This window comes from Mus pahari, chromosome 9 (assembly GCF_900095145.1).
Source record: "Mus pahari chromosome 9, PAHARI_EIJ_v1.1, whole genome shotgun sequence".
Lineage (NCBI taxonomy): Eukaryota > Metazoa > Chordata > Mammalia > Rodentia > Muridae > Mus > Mus pahari.
In genome coordinates, this window is record NC_034598.1 from 50,219,832 (window position 1) to 50,235,265 (window position 15,434).

General features: G+C 44.8%; 1 protein-coding gene across 4 annotated transcripts in view; it reads left to right on the forward strand.

The window, feature by feature from the left end:
• Atp23 (ATP23 metallopeptidase and ATP synthase assembly factor homolog) overlaps window positions 1-14,178 on the forward strand; it is a 25,487-nt gene extending 11,309 nt beyond the window's left edge. For 3 of the 4 annotated variants that reach the window (XM_029542409.1, XM_021205577.2, XM_029542408.1), the window contains one exon: window positions 2,207-2,678. In XM_029542409.1, coding sequence (XP_029398269.1) covers window positions 2,207-2,410 — 204 coding nt within the window. In that variant the 3' untranslated portion in view covers window positions 2,411-2,678. Of the gene's footprint in view, window positions 1-2,206; window positions 2,679-13,872 lie in introns of those variants that run through there. The other variant, XM_021205578.1, reaches the window with a different exon arrangement.
• Window positions 14,179-15,434: the final 1,256 nt, after the last annotated feature.

The following is a 15,434-nucleotide window of genomic DNA, read 5'->3' on the forward strand; positions in this document are numbered from 1 at the left end:
TCAGACACTCCAGAAGAGGGAGTCAGATCTTGTTAAGGATGGTTGTGAGCCACCATGTGGTTGCTGGGATTTGAACTCTGCACCTTTGGAAGAGCAGTTGGGTGCTCTTACCCGCTGAGCCATCTCACCAGCCCGGCAGAGGTTTTTTGAGACAGGGTTTCTCTGTGTAGCTCTGGCTGTCCTGGAACTTCCTCTGTAGATCGGGCTTGCCTTGAACTCACAGAGATGCCTCCGCCTCCACCTCCGCCTCCGCCTCCCGAGTGCTGGGATCCAAAGGTGTGCGCCACCACCACCTTCCAAGGTAAACACCAATTGTGGTTTGCCACTGAGCCTTCTGAAGCTTTGGCATCTGTATTTTTGGGGGAGGGGAACAGGGTCTCGCTGTGTATCTTGCACTGTCCTTTGGTGCATGAGTATTTCCAGCTCGAGTGATGAGGTGGAGGTAAAATTAGGAAAGCAGAATGCTGGTGATGTCATCAAAATCGCTGTTTATTTTTCATTTGTTCCTTCTTTTGAGACTAGGTCTTCTGTCGCTGGTGTCCTTCTGGACTCGGGCTCACCCTGCCTCAGCCTTGAGTTGGCAGGAACAGAGAGCAGTGTCTCCACACGCCTTTACTTTTACTTTTGAAACAGTCTGGATACGCAGCAGGGCTGGCCTGAATTGGGTCCTCAGGCCTCCTGAGCATTGGTTTTGCGAGCTTGGGGGTTGCCATGCCTGGTTTTATAATCTTTAATGGATGGGTCACATACCATCCTTTGGAATTTTAATTTGGAGATGAGATGATATTCCTTTGATTATTATCTTAGTTAGGGTTTTACTGCTGTGAACAGACACCATGACCAAAGCAAGTCTTATAAGGACAACATTCAATTGGGGCTGTCTTACAGGTTCAGACAGTTCATTATCATCAACGTGGGAGCATGGCAGTGTCCCTAAGGCTGCTAGAAGACTGGCTTTCAGGCAGCTAGGGTGAGGGTCTTAAAGCCCACGCCCACAGTGACACACCTACTCCAATAAGGCCACACCTCCTAACAGTGCCACTCCCTGGGCCAAGCTTAATCAAACCACCACAATTGTCTTTAGTGGTCATTCTTTTGAGTTTTAGTTAGGAAGAGAGAGAAGTAAGTATTTTAAAAGCCCTCTGGGAATTGAAATGGCGAGGTAGGGGCCTTATATTTCTTAAAACATGGAAGTTTTAAGATCAACAGATTTAAGATGTTAGACAAGTTATTCTCATAGCAAAACTGAGACCTATGAAATATTTAATTTTTCTTTCTGCCTAAAACCAGAGGCACCTTTTAAGTTTGAGTATCTATGAATAGTTTCCTGTTGCCTCAGGATAAATAGCAAAAAGTTAATCTATCACCAGTCAGCTGAAAAATTATGAAGGAAAGGTGTGGATGTGAAGTGTATTTTATTTTTTTAAAAAAAGATAGGTTTTATTTTTGTGCGTGTAAGTGTGACTGTGTGTGGGCATGTGCACATGAGTGTAGGTGCCTTTGGAGGCCAGAAGAGGGCATCAGATCCCCAGAGCTGGAGTAACACGTGTTTGTGGGCTGCCCACCATGGCTGCTGGAGATTAAACTTGGGTCCTTTGGAACAGCAGGCAGCTCTCTTAACCACTGAGCCATCTCTCCAGACCCTTGAAACCTGTTTTAAATTTAATTAACCAAGATCAATCAGGACCTTGTCTATGGATTTTTTGTGATTTTGCAAAGTGGGAATTCATATTTGGCAGACACTGCCTGGTACATCAGAGGATGACATTGGATATATTCCCGAGAAAATAAGAATTGGGGTCTTATTTAATAGTTTTAGAGTGAACTAACATGTTCCATGGTTAGAGAATTATATTTGTTAATTTTATTTTAATTTTTAGAATGGCAGAAATTAATAAAAGAACAGGGGGGAGAAGTGAATCTTTATGACTTATTTTTACTTTATTTTATATGCCATAGTGTTTCGGTGGCATGTCTGTCTGTGTGAGGGTGTCAGACTCCCTGAGACTGGAGTTACAGACAGGTGTGTGCTGCCGTGTGGGTGTTGGGAATTGAACCTAGGTCTTCTGGTAGAGGAGCGCCTAACTGCTGAGCCATCTCTCCAGCCCTGGAGAAATTAATCGTAATTTGGTTCAGGTAACATGTGATGATGTCGTATGATTAAACTTCACAGCAAGTTAAAGCCCTGGGCTTTCCTTCTCCGCAGACTTGCGTGCGGGACAGAGCTGTTCTCTCTATCCTGGCGGTCCGGGGCGTCAGCAGAGAGGAGGCCCAGAAGGCTGTGGACGAAGTCTTCCAGACCTGTTTCAATGACCGGGAGCCCTTCGGCAGGATCCCGCACAACCAGACGTATGCCAGATATGCTCACAGGGACTTTCAGAACCGTGACCGCTACTACTCCAACATATGAGGACGGTGGCCGTCTGTCAGGACCATGAGGAACATGCGGTTCTTTGGCACAGAATGTATGAAATGTAAATGGTCAGTTAGGTTCAAGGCATAAATTGCAGAATGTGCTGATTTTAGCATTTGACTACAAAAAAAAAAAGAAAAAGAAAAAAGAAAAAAAAAAAAAAGGACACAGCAGAAAGGAACTCCTTAAACTGCAGGGTAGAAATGGGATCTTTATAGCGAATCATTTAGTGAAAAAGGTAAATAAATGACATTTTTGTATTTTCCACAGTATACTTACTTTTTGGCCCTTTTGTTCTCTTACGAGATTGTTTTAAAATTTGGTTGTGGCATCTGTGAAGCACGCACTTGTGTGATGGTGGGTGGTCAGTGTTAATATTTACAGACAGCGAGATGATCAGGCCAGAGGACATTTATCAGGGTCAAAATGCAAAGTGCGTGACATAATTTCCTAGGGACAGTTCAATACTTAGATACTTATTTTTCTTTTAGTTTTTTTTAATTTTTTTTAATCTTATGTATATGTGTGTTCTGTGTATCTGTGTACCATGTGTTTGCCTGGGAGGCCAGAACCAGGCCTTGGATCCGCTAGGCCTGGAGTCAGAGGTGGTTACAGAGCCACTGTGTAGGTGCTGGGATTCTACTCAGGCCCTTTGAAAGGGCAGCCAGTGCTCTTAACTGCTGAGCCATCTCTCCAGTCCCCCTTATTAAATCCTTTAAAACTAAGATACTACATTCAATCCCTAATGTAATTTAGTTTAATTTTTTATGTGTTTATAGGACTTTTCACATAATTTTAAAATACTTTGTCACTCCACGTACCTGAGTTTAACATTCAGAAAATATTCTAGACAGAGTGGTGGTATGGCTCTATTCTTAGCCTGTGGGAGGTGGAGGTAGGAGGATGGGGAACACAGGCTAGTGTAGGCTAGACAGTGAGTTTGAGGCTAGCCTGGCCTATGTGAGACTCTGTCGAAGGAGAAAAGGAGACATTGTCCTGTCGCCTGCACCTCCTGATTGGCTGCACCTCCTGACTGGCTGCACCTCCTGATTGGCTGCACCTCCTGACTGGCTGCACCTCCTGACTGGCTGCACCTCCTGACTGGCTGCACCTCCTGACTGGCTGTACCTCCTGATTGGCTGCACTTGTGCTACAGACAACACTTATTTAAGTCCTGATGGAGATGTGTGGGTGTGTCTGAGTAGACAATATGTGTTGTGGTCTTTCCAACTAAAATGGAAACTGTACAATCAAATTTTTATTAGTGTGTTTTTGTGTGTACAAAGTAATGGGCTTCAAAATGATATTTTTATTCATACTCACCCCTGTAACTCTCCTGGCCCCTTCTCTAGTTATTCCATTTTCTCTTCCTACTTTTATCTCTCTGTCTGTCTTTCTATCATTCTCTCTCTCTCTCTCTCTCTCTCTCTCTCTCTCTCTCTCTCTCTCTCTCACACACACACACACACACACACACTTTAGGTTCCATATTTCAGAGGAGACGCATTTGTCATGAATCTGACTTATTCTCCTTTAGATGACTCTCTCCAGCGTCTGTCCGTTTCCCAGCAAAGGACAGTCTTGTCCTGATTGTCTCCTTACCTGTCCGCCCTGCACCAGCCCTTCTTCTGTCCACTTTCCGGTGATGACACCTGGCTGTTCCCTAACATAAGTAATCATGTGTGCCGGTGTAGGTCTGCCCAGGTGTGCTCTTCTACTTACGAGCGCGCTCTCTCTCTCTCTTTTAAGATTTATTTATTTATTATGTATATGAGTACACTATAGCTGTACAGATGGTTGTGAGCCTTCACGTGGTTGTTGGGAATTGGATTTAGGAACTTTGCTTGCTCCAGCCCAAAGATTTGTTTATTATTCTACATAGCTGTATTCAGACATACCAGAAGAGGGCGTCAGATCTCATTACGGGTGGTTGTGAGCCATCATGTGGTTGCTGGGAGTTGAACTCAGGACCTTTGGAAGAGCAGTCAGTGCACTTACCTCCTGAGCCATCTCGCCAGCCCTTATGTGGTGTTTCTGCTGTCAGCTTTTGAGGATCCTTCATGCTGGTTTCCATGGAGGCTGCGCTGGTGCAAACTTCACCAGTGTCTAAGTGTCTCCAGCATTGTGTTATAAAGATGTACTTTAAGTTGGGTGCAGATGCCTGTGTGCTGGTGTGCAGCAGGTGCCTGTAGAGGCCAGAAGAGGGCGTCAGATCCCCAGGAGCTGGAGTTACAGATGGTGGGAACTGCTTGGTATGGGTATTGGGAACCAAACTCAGGTGCTCTGCCAGAGCTGCACATACCTCTAACAGCTGGGGCTCCAGCCTATTTCGTTTTTGTTTTTTTGTTTTTTTGTTTTTTTTAGATTTAAGCACTGTGAGTGTTTTGCCTGTATGCATGCATGCCTTTTAAAATTGTACATTTATAGTTTTATGTTTCTTAAACTATGACATATTTGTATATGTAATACAATGTTTTCATCTCTTGGAGAAAATGTTTGTCACAATTTTTTTATTTTTTGGGGGGAGGCTATTTCTCTTTCTGTGATTTCCAGATTTCCAGATGAACTTTAGAGTCATCTTCTTCTTCCTTTTTTTTTTTTAACATAGGATAGGAAACTGGCGGTAGGGAAGGTTGGTTAGAGACATGGAGATATTTATTTTTATGTGTATGGGTGTTTTCCTTTCATGTGTCTGTGTGCCACATGTATGCAGTGCCCATGGGATCCAGAAGAGGGCGCCAGATGCCCTGGAATTGGAGTTAGAGATGGTTGTGAGCTTCCATGTGGATGCTGGGAATCAAACCTAGGTCCTCTTGGGAAGTGCAGCCAGTGCTCTTAACTGCTTAGCCATCTCTCCAGGCCCGAATCAACGTGTGTGCTAAGACTGAGCCGCACCACTGCTAGAAACAGGTTTCTCCAGGAACTAGCACAATCTTGGGTTCACAGTGTGATCAAATATGCAACATTTGTGGTTTTCTTGCTTCCACCATGTAGATCTTGGGAGTGCACTTCAGGCTGTTAGTCTTGGTGGCAAGCACCTTTACTGGGTCAGCCATCTTGCCAGCCTTTATTTTAAACTACACCTTGGCGCCTGCTGAATGCCCAAATTTGTCCTTATAAAACCTCAGCTGAAGTCAGCCGTGGTGGCACACAGCTGTAATCCCAGCTGCTGGGAGGCAGAGGCAGGTGTTGGAGGCCCGCCTGGTTTAGATAGCCAGATCTGGGTCACCCAGGGCTAGATAGTGAGGTGCTTTCAAAACAGCAGCAGCAGCATCCCAGATGGAACCAGATTTTGCTGTCAGGGCTTCAAAGCTTTCATTTCAAAAGAAGCCAGGATCAGCAGTGGTGAGAAGGAATACGTTCAGACTGGGGCTGGAGAGATGGCTCAGCGCTGGAAAACTGGCTCCTGCAGAGGACTCAGGCCTGGATCTTGGCACCCACATGGTGGCTAACTCCAGTTCCAGGGCGTCCCACACCCCCTCTAGCTTACGGGGGACATTGTACTCACATTCCACAAGCAAACATGCAAGTAAAGTGCTCATAAAGTAAAAATAAATGCATCTTTAAAAACCTATTAAAATACAGATTATCATTAGAATGCGTTTTACTTGCTGTTCAAATATTATAAATTGGGGAAAAGGTAAAAAAAATTTCAAGCATTATTATCAACACAAATGAGCATTTATTAACTCTACACTCAGGGTGCTGCTCTGAAGTTTAATGAGAACAACTAGGTTTGCTATACCTTGTTTGGGTATTTCTGTCCCCATGAGGGAAGGTGGGTGGTAGAGAGAGTGTGGTCTGAGAGTTGCAGGCTAAGATCACTCTCTGATGCTCTCCTCGGTCTCTCTCCTGAGGGAAGGAATGAACAAAACAGAAGTTTCCTCATTGCTTAATGATGAAGCTTCAGCAAAGGCCGTGGCTCTGCCAGTTACAAAGGGCTTTGTTGTAGAAAACTTCTGACACCTAGAAAAGAAGAAGGAAAAAACCCGGGAGTATGAAAACTGCTCTTCCTCTTGTCATTCAGGCGTGGCCACCCCCCCCTTTAATTCCCTTTAAAGACTTATTTATTTATTTCATTTATATGAGCGCACTGTAGCTGTCTTCAGACACACCAGAAGAGGGCATTGGATCCCATTACAGATGGTTGGGAGCCACCATGTGGTTGCTGGGAATTGAACTCAGGACCTCTGGAAGTACATGCAGGCAGTGGCTCTTAACCACTGAGTCACCTCTCCAGCCCATTGTGGTAGCTTTCCTGACAACCTTATGTGCTTACCCTCCCCGATGAATTCTCTCTAATCCCTCACATGTACTAGTGCATCAAATACAGTCTGAATTTACAGTGGGTGACCCCAACATAATGAAGATATGAGAGACATTTCTGTTATCCCCAAGTCCTTGTTTCTCAGTTTATTTCCCCCTCTCTACCCTGCAGGAACCCTGTGTTCTGATTTATCTCAGCACAGATTAATTTTGCCCATCCTAGAATTTCCTATACACGGAATCATCAATATGCTTTCTCCCTCCTCCCTCCCTTCTTTCCTCCTTCTCCCCCTTCCTCCCCCTCTCTCTCCCTCCCTCCCTCTCCTCTCTTTCTTGGATAGGTTGGCCTGAAACTCACAACACCAGCTGCCCCTGCCTCCTGAGTGCTAGCACTGAGCCTGTGAGCCACACCCTCAGTATGCCCTCTCTTAGTATCAGGTTCCTTTTATCTAAATGTTTGTGTTTACTTCCTGTACCTGTAACTCCCTTTTCCTGCAGAGAGAATTCAGGGATATAGATTACAATGTGTTTGTTTATACTTCTGTGTATAGCTGTTGGGTTGTTCCAGTAGGCGGGTGGTATAGACACACCTCATGAGTACAGGAGGGAGGTATTGTAACTCACACCATCCATTATGGTGGGAGAATTAGGTCGGCAGGAGCTTGATGGAGCTGGCCACACTGCATCTGCAGTCAGGAATGGGAACGGAGGACAAGGCGCAGGCCGCTGTTCTGCTCTCCTCTCGCTGTGTGTGCAGTGCAGGAGCCCAGCCAGGGAATGGAGCCGCCCAATGTGGGTAAGTCTTCCCTGTAGCCAGGCTTGAGCTACATTGTGGGTTCTTCTTTCTTCCACCCTTCACCCCTTTTCTCCCACCCTTTCAACCTCTTAACACTAGATAGGAGAGAGAAAATGATAGAGGGGGAGAGGGGGCAAGGTTATCATTAGTCTAATTCTGGCTGATTAGGGGCATTGAGTTCCTTGGGGCATGTTTGATCTTCACTGTCAAGATAACTAATTTCTTCTTAGTTTCTTCTTTGTGCATGACTACTTAACAGACTACTTAACAAACCATGACCAACAGCGACCAACCACCAACCCACCACAACCTCTCAGGGCCCTACTGTTTATCTATCCTCTGAAGAGTCCCCAGAAACCCAAAGGTCACACACTCACAGCTGGCAAAATCACACCCCTGCTAGAGCGTGAGGCTAATCATAGTCAGCTGCAGTGGGCAATCTGAAACGGCCCCATATCCTACACCTGGGATTAGAGCAAAAACATGTTCTTACAACCTTTCTTTGTTTTTCAAAGAAACCAAAGTTCTCGATACACCTTACACTTCAATTAAGGTAATTGAGCATGGTATGTCGGGAGATCTCTTTGCGAGGTGTTTCTAGGTTTTGACAAGTTGGCAGCTAACACTGGGCTCAATCCTGTAGTAGGAGCCTCTGCAAGGCTGCCGGGGGGGGGGGTTGCACAAAAAATACTCTCTCTCTCTCTCTCTCTCTCTCTCTCTCTCTCTCTCTCTCTCTCTCTCTCNCTCACACACACACACACACACACACACACACACACACACACATATATATATATAAAATTTATTTATAGTTCTCTCTCTCTCTCTTTCTTTACACACACACACACACACACACACACAGGTCCTTTGCATATACATTATGGCTTCTGGGTTTGTATTTTTATGGAATTCTGGAGTATAACAAGAAGTGGGTTTCTGTGTCTTGAAGACTGCACTATCTTATACCATTACCCTGGGCCCCCAGCCCTCAGTCTCAGTAGACAGATGTGGAACACCTAAGCCACACCCAAACCATGGCACTGACACCTTCGATGTGGCTGGGTTGGAGCAAGAATGAAATTTTATTTAATTTTAATATGTGTTTTTAGGGGCTAGAGAGACGGCTCAGCAGTTAAGGGCATTGGCTGCTCTCCCAGAGGTTCTGAGTTCAATTCCCAGCAACCACATGGTGGCTTGAAACCTTCTGTAGTAAGATCTGATGTCCCCTTCTGGCATGCAGATGTACATGCAGATAGAGCACTCATATACATAAAAAGAAATAAATTACAAAATATGTGTTTCTTAGGGTGGGGAGGTTTAGTCATCTTACTGACACCTAGAGGCCAGTCTTGGAATTACAGATGATGGAGCTCTATCAATTTATGGCTGATAGGTGAAATGTAGAACAAAGAGACAGTGGGTGTGACGGGAAAGGAAGAGGGTAAAGATTACACACGGGTGAAAAACAGCTTCTAACATCGTGTCTGAGGGGGAGGAATTGGAAGGAAGATGGTTGTAGAGGCCTCAAGTGAGTGAGGTTCTATAAGTGAGTTCCAAGAAGAGAGGCAACGGTTGAGGCTGATCGCATTATCACTGTCTGATTCATTCTGATGACAGCAGAAAATAGGCCTTTGAGACTCAACACGCCTGTGTGCTCTGAGGAAGCCTTGTGGCTCGGAGGTGACTGGCCAAGGCTAACACACAATGTGTGTGTGTGTGTGTGTGTGTGTGTGTGTGTGTAGGGTGGGGGTGGGGGTGGGGCGGGGCGGGGCTTGAGTCAAGTTTCTCCTTTGGTATCACCGATAAATGGAATGAGTGCTTAAGGCGAGAATATTGCAGTTTCAATTCTTGAAGTAATTCTGGGGACTTGAAGTGTGATGTGACGTGTGCTACTTTTGGAAACCCACTCCTCCGAAACACGCTTACGTCCTTATTAAAATGTTAACGCGTGAGTCAAATAGATGGGTTTTGAACCTGAAAGATCAAATAGTTCATTTAATCGTATTAACCAAATTGGTTTTAAACCAGCGGAATTATTTGCCTTGCTTAAGAAGTCATTATTCTCCAACTGAGTGGATAAATGGGTCACCTTGGGATTTGCAGCTGGAGTTTTCCTTTATAATAGTGCATCGGCAACTGAGTCATTTGTCCCGAAGAGGCTCAGCAAAGGTCCACCAGACCTGTCTTGATTAATTTCTCAAAACCACACGAGGAGATTTGTCAATTACGCTTCCCAGGGTTGATTTGATCAGCCTCACACCTTTTCAAGGTCTGCGGAAGTTGCTCCTCGGAGCGCTGACTGATCAAGAATGATTAAGAATCGCCAGGCGGAAATGACCTGCGAACAACTTCTAATACGACTTGAGCTTCTGTGGTTTAAATGGCCGATATCACTGAGGTGCTGGGTGGAGAATGGTCTCACCCAAATTCTGACAGCATTTCTGAAGGAGCAGGCGGGGAGCGGGCACTAAGTCTTTTTCTGCCGGTGGAAGGCAGAGTGACAGACAGAAGACATCAGAGCAACTGAAGACAGCACAGAGAACCGCTGAAGAAGTATCAAGATTTTTTTTTCTTTTTCTTCCCATTTCGATCCTTCCCATTTCTACAGCTGCTATGACATTATGACAGTAATGTAGTTGTGATCTGCTATTTCAGTACACACAGATGTTATATTACTCCATATTATCACAAATTACCTCCTTTTTATTTTTGGCCCCCTAGGCTCTTGCTGTCTAAGTGGAACCCTTGGTCCTGAGCATTAACAACAGCTAGCAGCTGGTTAGAAATACTCAAAAGCTCTCAGTCGGTGTGCTTCGATTCACACACAGACGTCAAAGTCGAGAAGTATTCCTTGAAGGACCTTGGCAGCCCCAAGGGAGTGGATTCCTTTCCTGCCTGCGTACACCACCCCCACCACTCACCTTAGAGCCCAGGATTCTTTGAGTTTCTGGATTCAGGGATCTTATATAACGACTGGCCAACAGATGGGGCTGGGCATCCTGGAGTTTCAAGGCTCCCCCGTATGTGATTCAGGGGGCTCAGGACTGGAGGGTTCTGCATCCCCAGGGTCCTCCTCTTTCTAAATGTACCACCACTTTTAAAACCATTATATGGGTTTTGTACAACAACTTTGCTATATACAGAAACTAGAGAGTTCTTTTTCATTTCTTCATTAAGTAACTTTAAGAACAAGTTTTTTGAACTTCAGCCTCTGTCTGGCTGATACTCCTTAAAGGGAGAGATGTTTTGTTTTTATTCTTGATTAAGATGAGCTAACTGCTCTGATTAGCATAAGAGAAAACAATTTTAATTGTGGAGTTCAGAGGTCACATGAAAATGGAGTAAGCTTAGCGGACAAAACAGAAAAGCCAGTAAAGCAGGAGTTTTAGATAAACAGTGACTACCTTTTCTATTCAGTGACTTAGTGTCCTATCGGACGGAGAGGATTCACTCTGTTGCAGGCTGGCCTTGAGCTGAACTGTGTAGCCTGGGTTGTTCTAAGGCTTGGAATTCTGCTGCCTCCTAGTCCCAAGTAGCTGGACACGTGTCACTGGGCCTGGGTTAACTTATTATTATTACTTTTAAAGACAGGCCTCTCTAGTAGCCCTGACTATTCTGGAACTCCTTATGTAGCAGCTTCTTCTTCTTCTTCTTCTTCTTCTTCTTCTTCTTCTTCTTCTTCTTCTTCTTCTTCTTCTTCTTCTTCTTCTCCTCCTCCTCCTCCTCCTCCTCCTCCTCCTCCTTCTTCTCCTTCTTCTTCTTCTTTTGGGTTTTTGAGACAGGGTTTCTCTGTGTAGCCCTGGCTTTCCTGGAACTCTGTAGACCAGGCTGGCCTTGAACTCAGAAATCCGCCTGCCTCTGCCTCCCCAGTGCTGGGATTAAAGGTGTGTGCCACCACGGCCCACTGCCTTTGTCTTCTGAGTGCTGGGATTAAAGGTGTGTGCAACCAGACCTGGCAACTTTATATATATATATATAATATATATATATATATTTTTTTTTAAAAAGATTTATTTATTTCTTTTACGATATATGTTGTGTTGACTGGTCTTATGTCAATCTGAACCAAGCTGGAGTTATCTGAAGGGAGGAACCTCAGTTGAGAAGATGCCTCCGTAAGATCTGGCTGTCAGGCATTTTCTTAACCAGTGACTGATGTGGAAGGGCCCAGCCCACTGTGGGCAGTGCCACTGCTGGGCTGGAGGTTCTGTGTTGTACCAGAAATTATGCTAAGCAAGCCACAATGAGCAGGCCAGGAAGCAGCAAGCAGCCCCCCTCCATGGCCTCTGCATCAGCTCCCACCTCCAGGTTCCTGCCCGGAGTTCTTGTCCTGACTTCCTTCAGCGATGAACAGTGATACAGAAGTATAAGACAAACAAGTCCTTCCCTTCCCAACTTCCTTTCTGCTATGGTGTTTCATTACAGTAATAAAAACCCTAAGTAAGACACGTGTATTAGCATTTTCGGCATGTATGTAGGGACACCGTATTCATCCATTGCCCACAGAGGTCAGATCTCCTGGAACTGGAGCTGCAGACAGTTGTGAGCCTCCTTGAGAACACTGGGAAATGAATCTGGGTCCTCTGCAAGAGCAGCAAGTGCTCTAAACTGCTGAGCCGCCTCTCCAGCCCCAACTTGTAGCAAGATCCTACAGAAACACGCGGGGCATGTTTATACGTATTAAATCTGGCAATCTTGAGAAATAAGCCACAGAAAAACGAAGACCAAAAAGTCTATATAATGAATAAAATTTGAACCTCTATGATGTGCTATCAGGATACCCAAAATAATAAATTTTATTTATTTATTTATTTTTTCAAAGAGGCAGGATCACAGTTGTACATGACCACAGCCACATTCTGAAAGTCAGAAACATCTCAGGCACCGTCCTTCCTTTGTCTCCAAAGTTGCTAGGATTATAGGCATGTGCCACTACATCCAGTCAGGACATTTTATCATTTAAAGAATAGTATATACTCCATGATCTCAGCTTCCAAGAAATCTGAGTGCTTTTGTCGACGACATCTCTCTGAGATGAGGGTGTAACGCAAATCAAGCTTATGTATGCGGATTTCCATTTGTTTTGTGCAAAACAAACCAAAATAATAACATTATCTTCACCCCCCGCCCCCTCCCAGTATTAAAGAGGAAAAGAACAGAAATGGGCCGCGTGGAGAGTGAGCTGTTGGAAGCGCTGTCCAGCAGCAGAGGGCGCACGCGCACCACCGATGAGCTTTCAGTCACACCCGATCCGGTCATTTTTTTTCAGTACTCTGTGCAGCTCAGGTTTTATTTAAATATTTATTTGAATCAACTTTGGCATGCAGCGGTGCAAAAACAGATTAGAAATTAAATGCAGGTCTAGTGCACTCTCCAGCGTCTGCATTTCCCTAAATGATATATTGCTTTTTGCCTAGGCGCCTTGATTTAGGAAGTCCTTCGGCTCGGCTTTGACATCTGGAAGTCCTGTGCTTCCTGTTTGTGTTTAGATCCTGGCTTTTTTTTTTTTTCTTCTCGAATCTTCCACTGTGGGAAAGAGTCAGGGGTGGGTGGGTATTTTATCAGGGTAAGGAAGCGAAAGTCCCAGACAGGGTGGGATTGCCAGCTGGGCTGACTTGGCTCCGAACCACAGCAGGAGTCAAACGTGACAGTTCTGATCCCAGGTGCAAAGCCATACAGAGTGTCTGAGAGTGGTGAGAGTCGAGATGATTTCACACACACACACACACACACGCACACGCACACGCACACGCACACGCACGCGCGCGCACACACACACACACATGCATACACGCGTGCGTGCGCACACACACTACTGCTTAGTTCATACAATGTGTCATACATGCTGAATGTAGCTGATCTCTGGACCTGATCACTTGGCATTGGATAGCCAGTTGTGAGGCTTTTCCTTGGGGAAGACAGTTTCTTTGGCTCTCAGTATTCTCAGTCTTTCTTTGTCTTCGGTTGAGGTCCTGTGAGCTTTCCTCCTTCCACATTAGCGTGTCCATTGCTGTCGTTCATTGGCAGCCATGTGGTCGAGACGTCATGGGCACAGCCCCTCTGACGTTTCTAGGAGACACAAACCCCAGAAAACTTCTGCTCCTCTGGCTCTTCCGGTCTTTCCATTTCTACTGTGATGAACCCTGAGGTTTAGGTGCTGGAATTGTGTTGTAGAAGTATCAGCGAGAACTGGACACAGTCAGGTCTCTTGTTCTCTGCGTCTTGATTGGTTGTAGTTTTCTATAATGGTCTCCGTCTGTTACAGCAAAGAGAAGTTTCTTATTCGGGGTGGGAGCTGCACTTATCTTATGGGCACTAAGGACGTTTTCAGCTCATTAGAATCCAGCAGGCCCAGCTGCCTATGTATAGTCATTTTGTTTTTGTTTTCTCTTTTCAGACAGAAACTAGCTGTGTATCCAGACCTGCTATGAATTCACAATCCTCCTGCCTCCGTCTCATGAGTGCTTAGACAGCAGGCATACCACACCACGCCCAGAATTTTTGTGATCCGATGTTGGCTGAAATTTTGTCCAGCAGCGTCTGACTGTTTGGCTGGGCTGGGTGCCTGACGATATTTGACTTCATTTCAGTCACATAACAACCTGATTAAATAGTTGCTGCTTCTGTCTGTGTGGAGGGTCAAAAGAATCATGAATCTAAGCAAAAAGGACAGTACTCTCATAAACAAAGCATATGCATTAAACATCTGTTTGACACATTACTTCCTAAACTTGATTCTGAAAGATGTTGTTTTTCAAAGTGTGATACATTTCATCAATTTTGGAAAAAGTTGCACATTTTAACCCTTTCCTGGAATTTTACAACACACAACAATGTTTTCTTAAGAAACTCTATCGCCAGCCAGGTGGTGGTGACGCATGCATTTAATTCCAGCATGCAGGAGGCAGAGGCACACGGATCTCTGAATTCAGGTCCAGCCTGGTCTACAGAGTGAGTTCCAGGACAGCCAGGGCTACACAGTGAGACCCTGTGTTGAAGGTTCCCTAAAAAAGAAAAAAAACATACTACAACAGTGAAATACATAATTAATCTCATACAGTTTATAGTTCTCAAACTTATTTGATTAAAGGATCCTTATTCTCTCCCAGTTTTTCTTTTTACTAACATATATTGATTGTACAAAATGATGTCTTTTGTGTGTGTGTGTGTGACATTTCCAAGCATGTATGTCATGTACTTAAATGACACTCCCTTAGGGTCCTCTCTCCCTGCCCCCTTGTCTTGGTGTCTTTCCTTCCTTACATGTTTATGTCTTAAGAAACAAAACCAGATTCTGCGTTTGTCTTCCCGAGTCGATCTTGCTTTGATTAACACGATGTCCAGTTCCATCCATTTTCCTGTACATGATGTAATTTTGTTTTTCTTTATGGTTGAATAGAACTACATTGTGGATTGGCCCTACATTACCTTTACGTATCCACTGATAGATACCTAGGTGGAGTCCATGACTTGTCTACTGTGGATAGCACCGAATACAAATGGGCACCCAAGCCTGTCTAGAGCATGCTGACTTAGCGTCCATTAGCATCTGAGGAAAAGGGGCCTCAGCATCCGAGGATCTAAGATCCCAGGAGCAGACAGCTGGACCACACAGTACCTCTGTGTTTGGTTTCGTCTCTTCCCTTCGTTTTTAACTGAACGACCATCAATATTGCAAAGGTGTATCTTCTGTGGAGTATGTTTTGAGAAACATGGGTTCTAATGATTAAAGATGTGGTTTACGTTTCTTTGTGATGGTTCAGGGGAGCTCATTATGGTCATCACGGTTAGAGGATGTGTTTTCATCCCCTTGAGTTTACGGGCATCAGGATAGGGCCCAGAGAATGTGAGACAGGTTCTATTTCAGAGAGAGAGGGATTTTCAGTTTAAATGAGGAGGAAAACCTGCCTTAGGTTTGAATGGGAGAATGGTTTTACTTCTTGTGGTATTGTTTTCAGT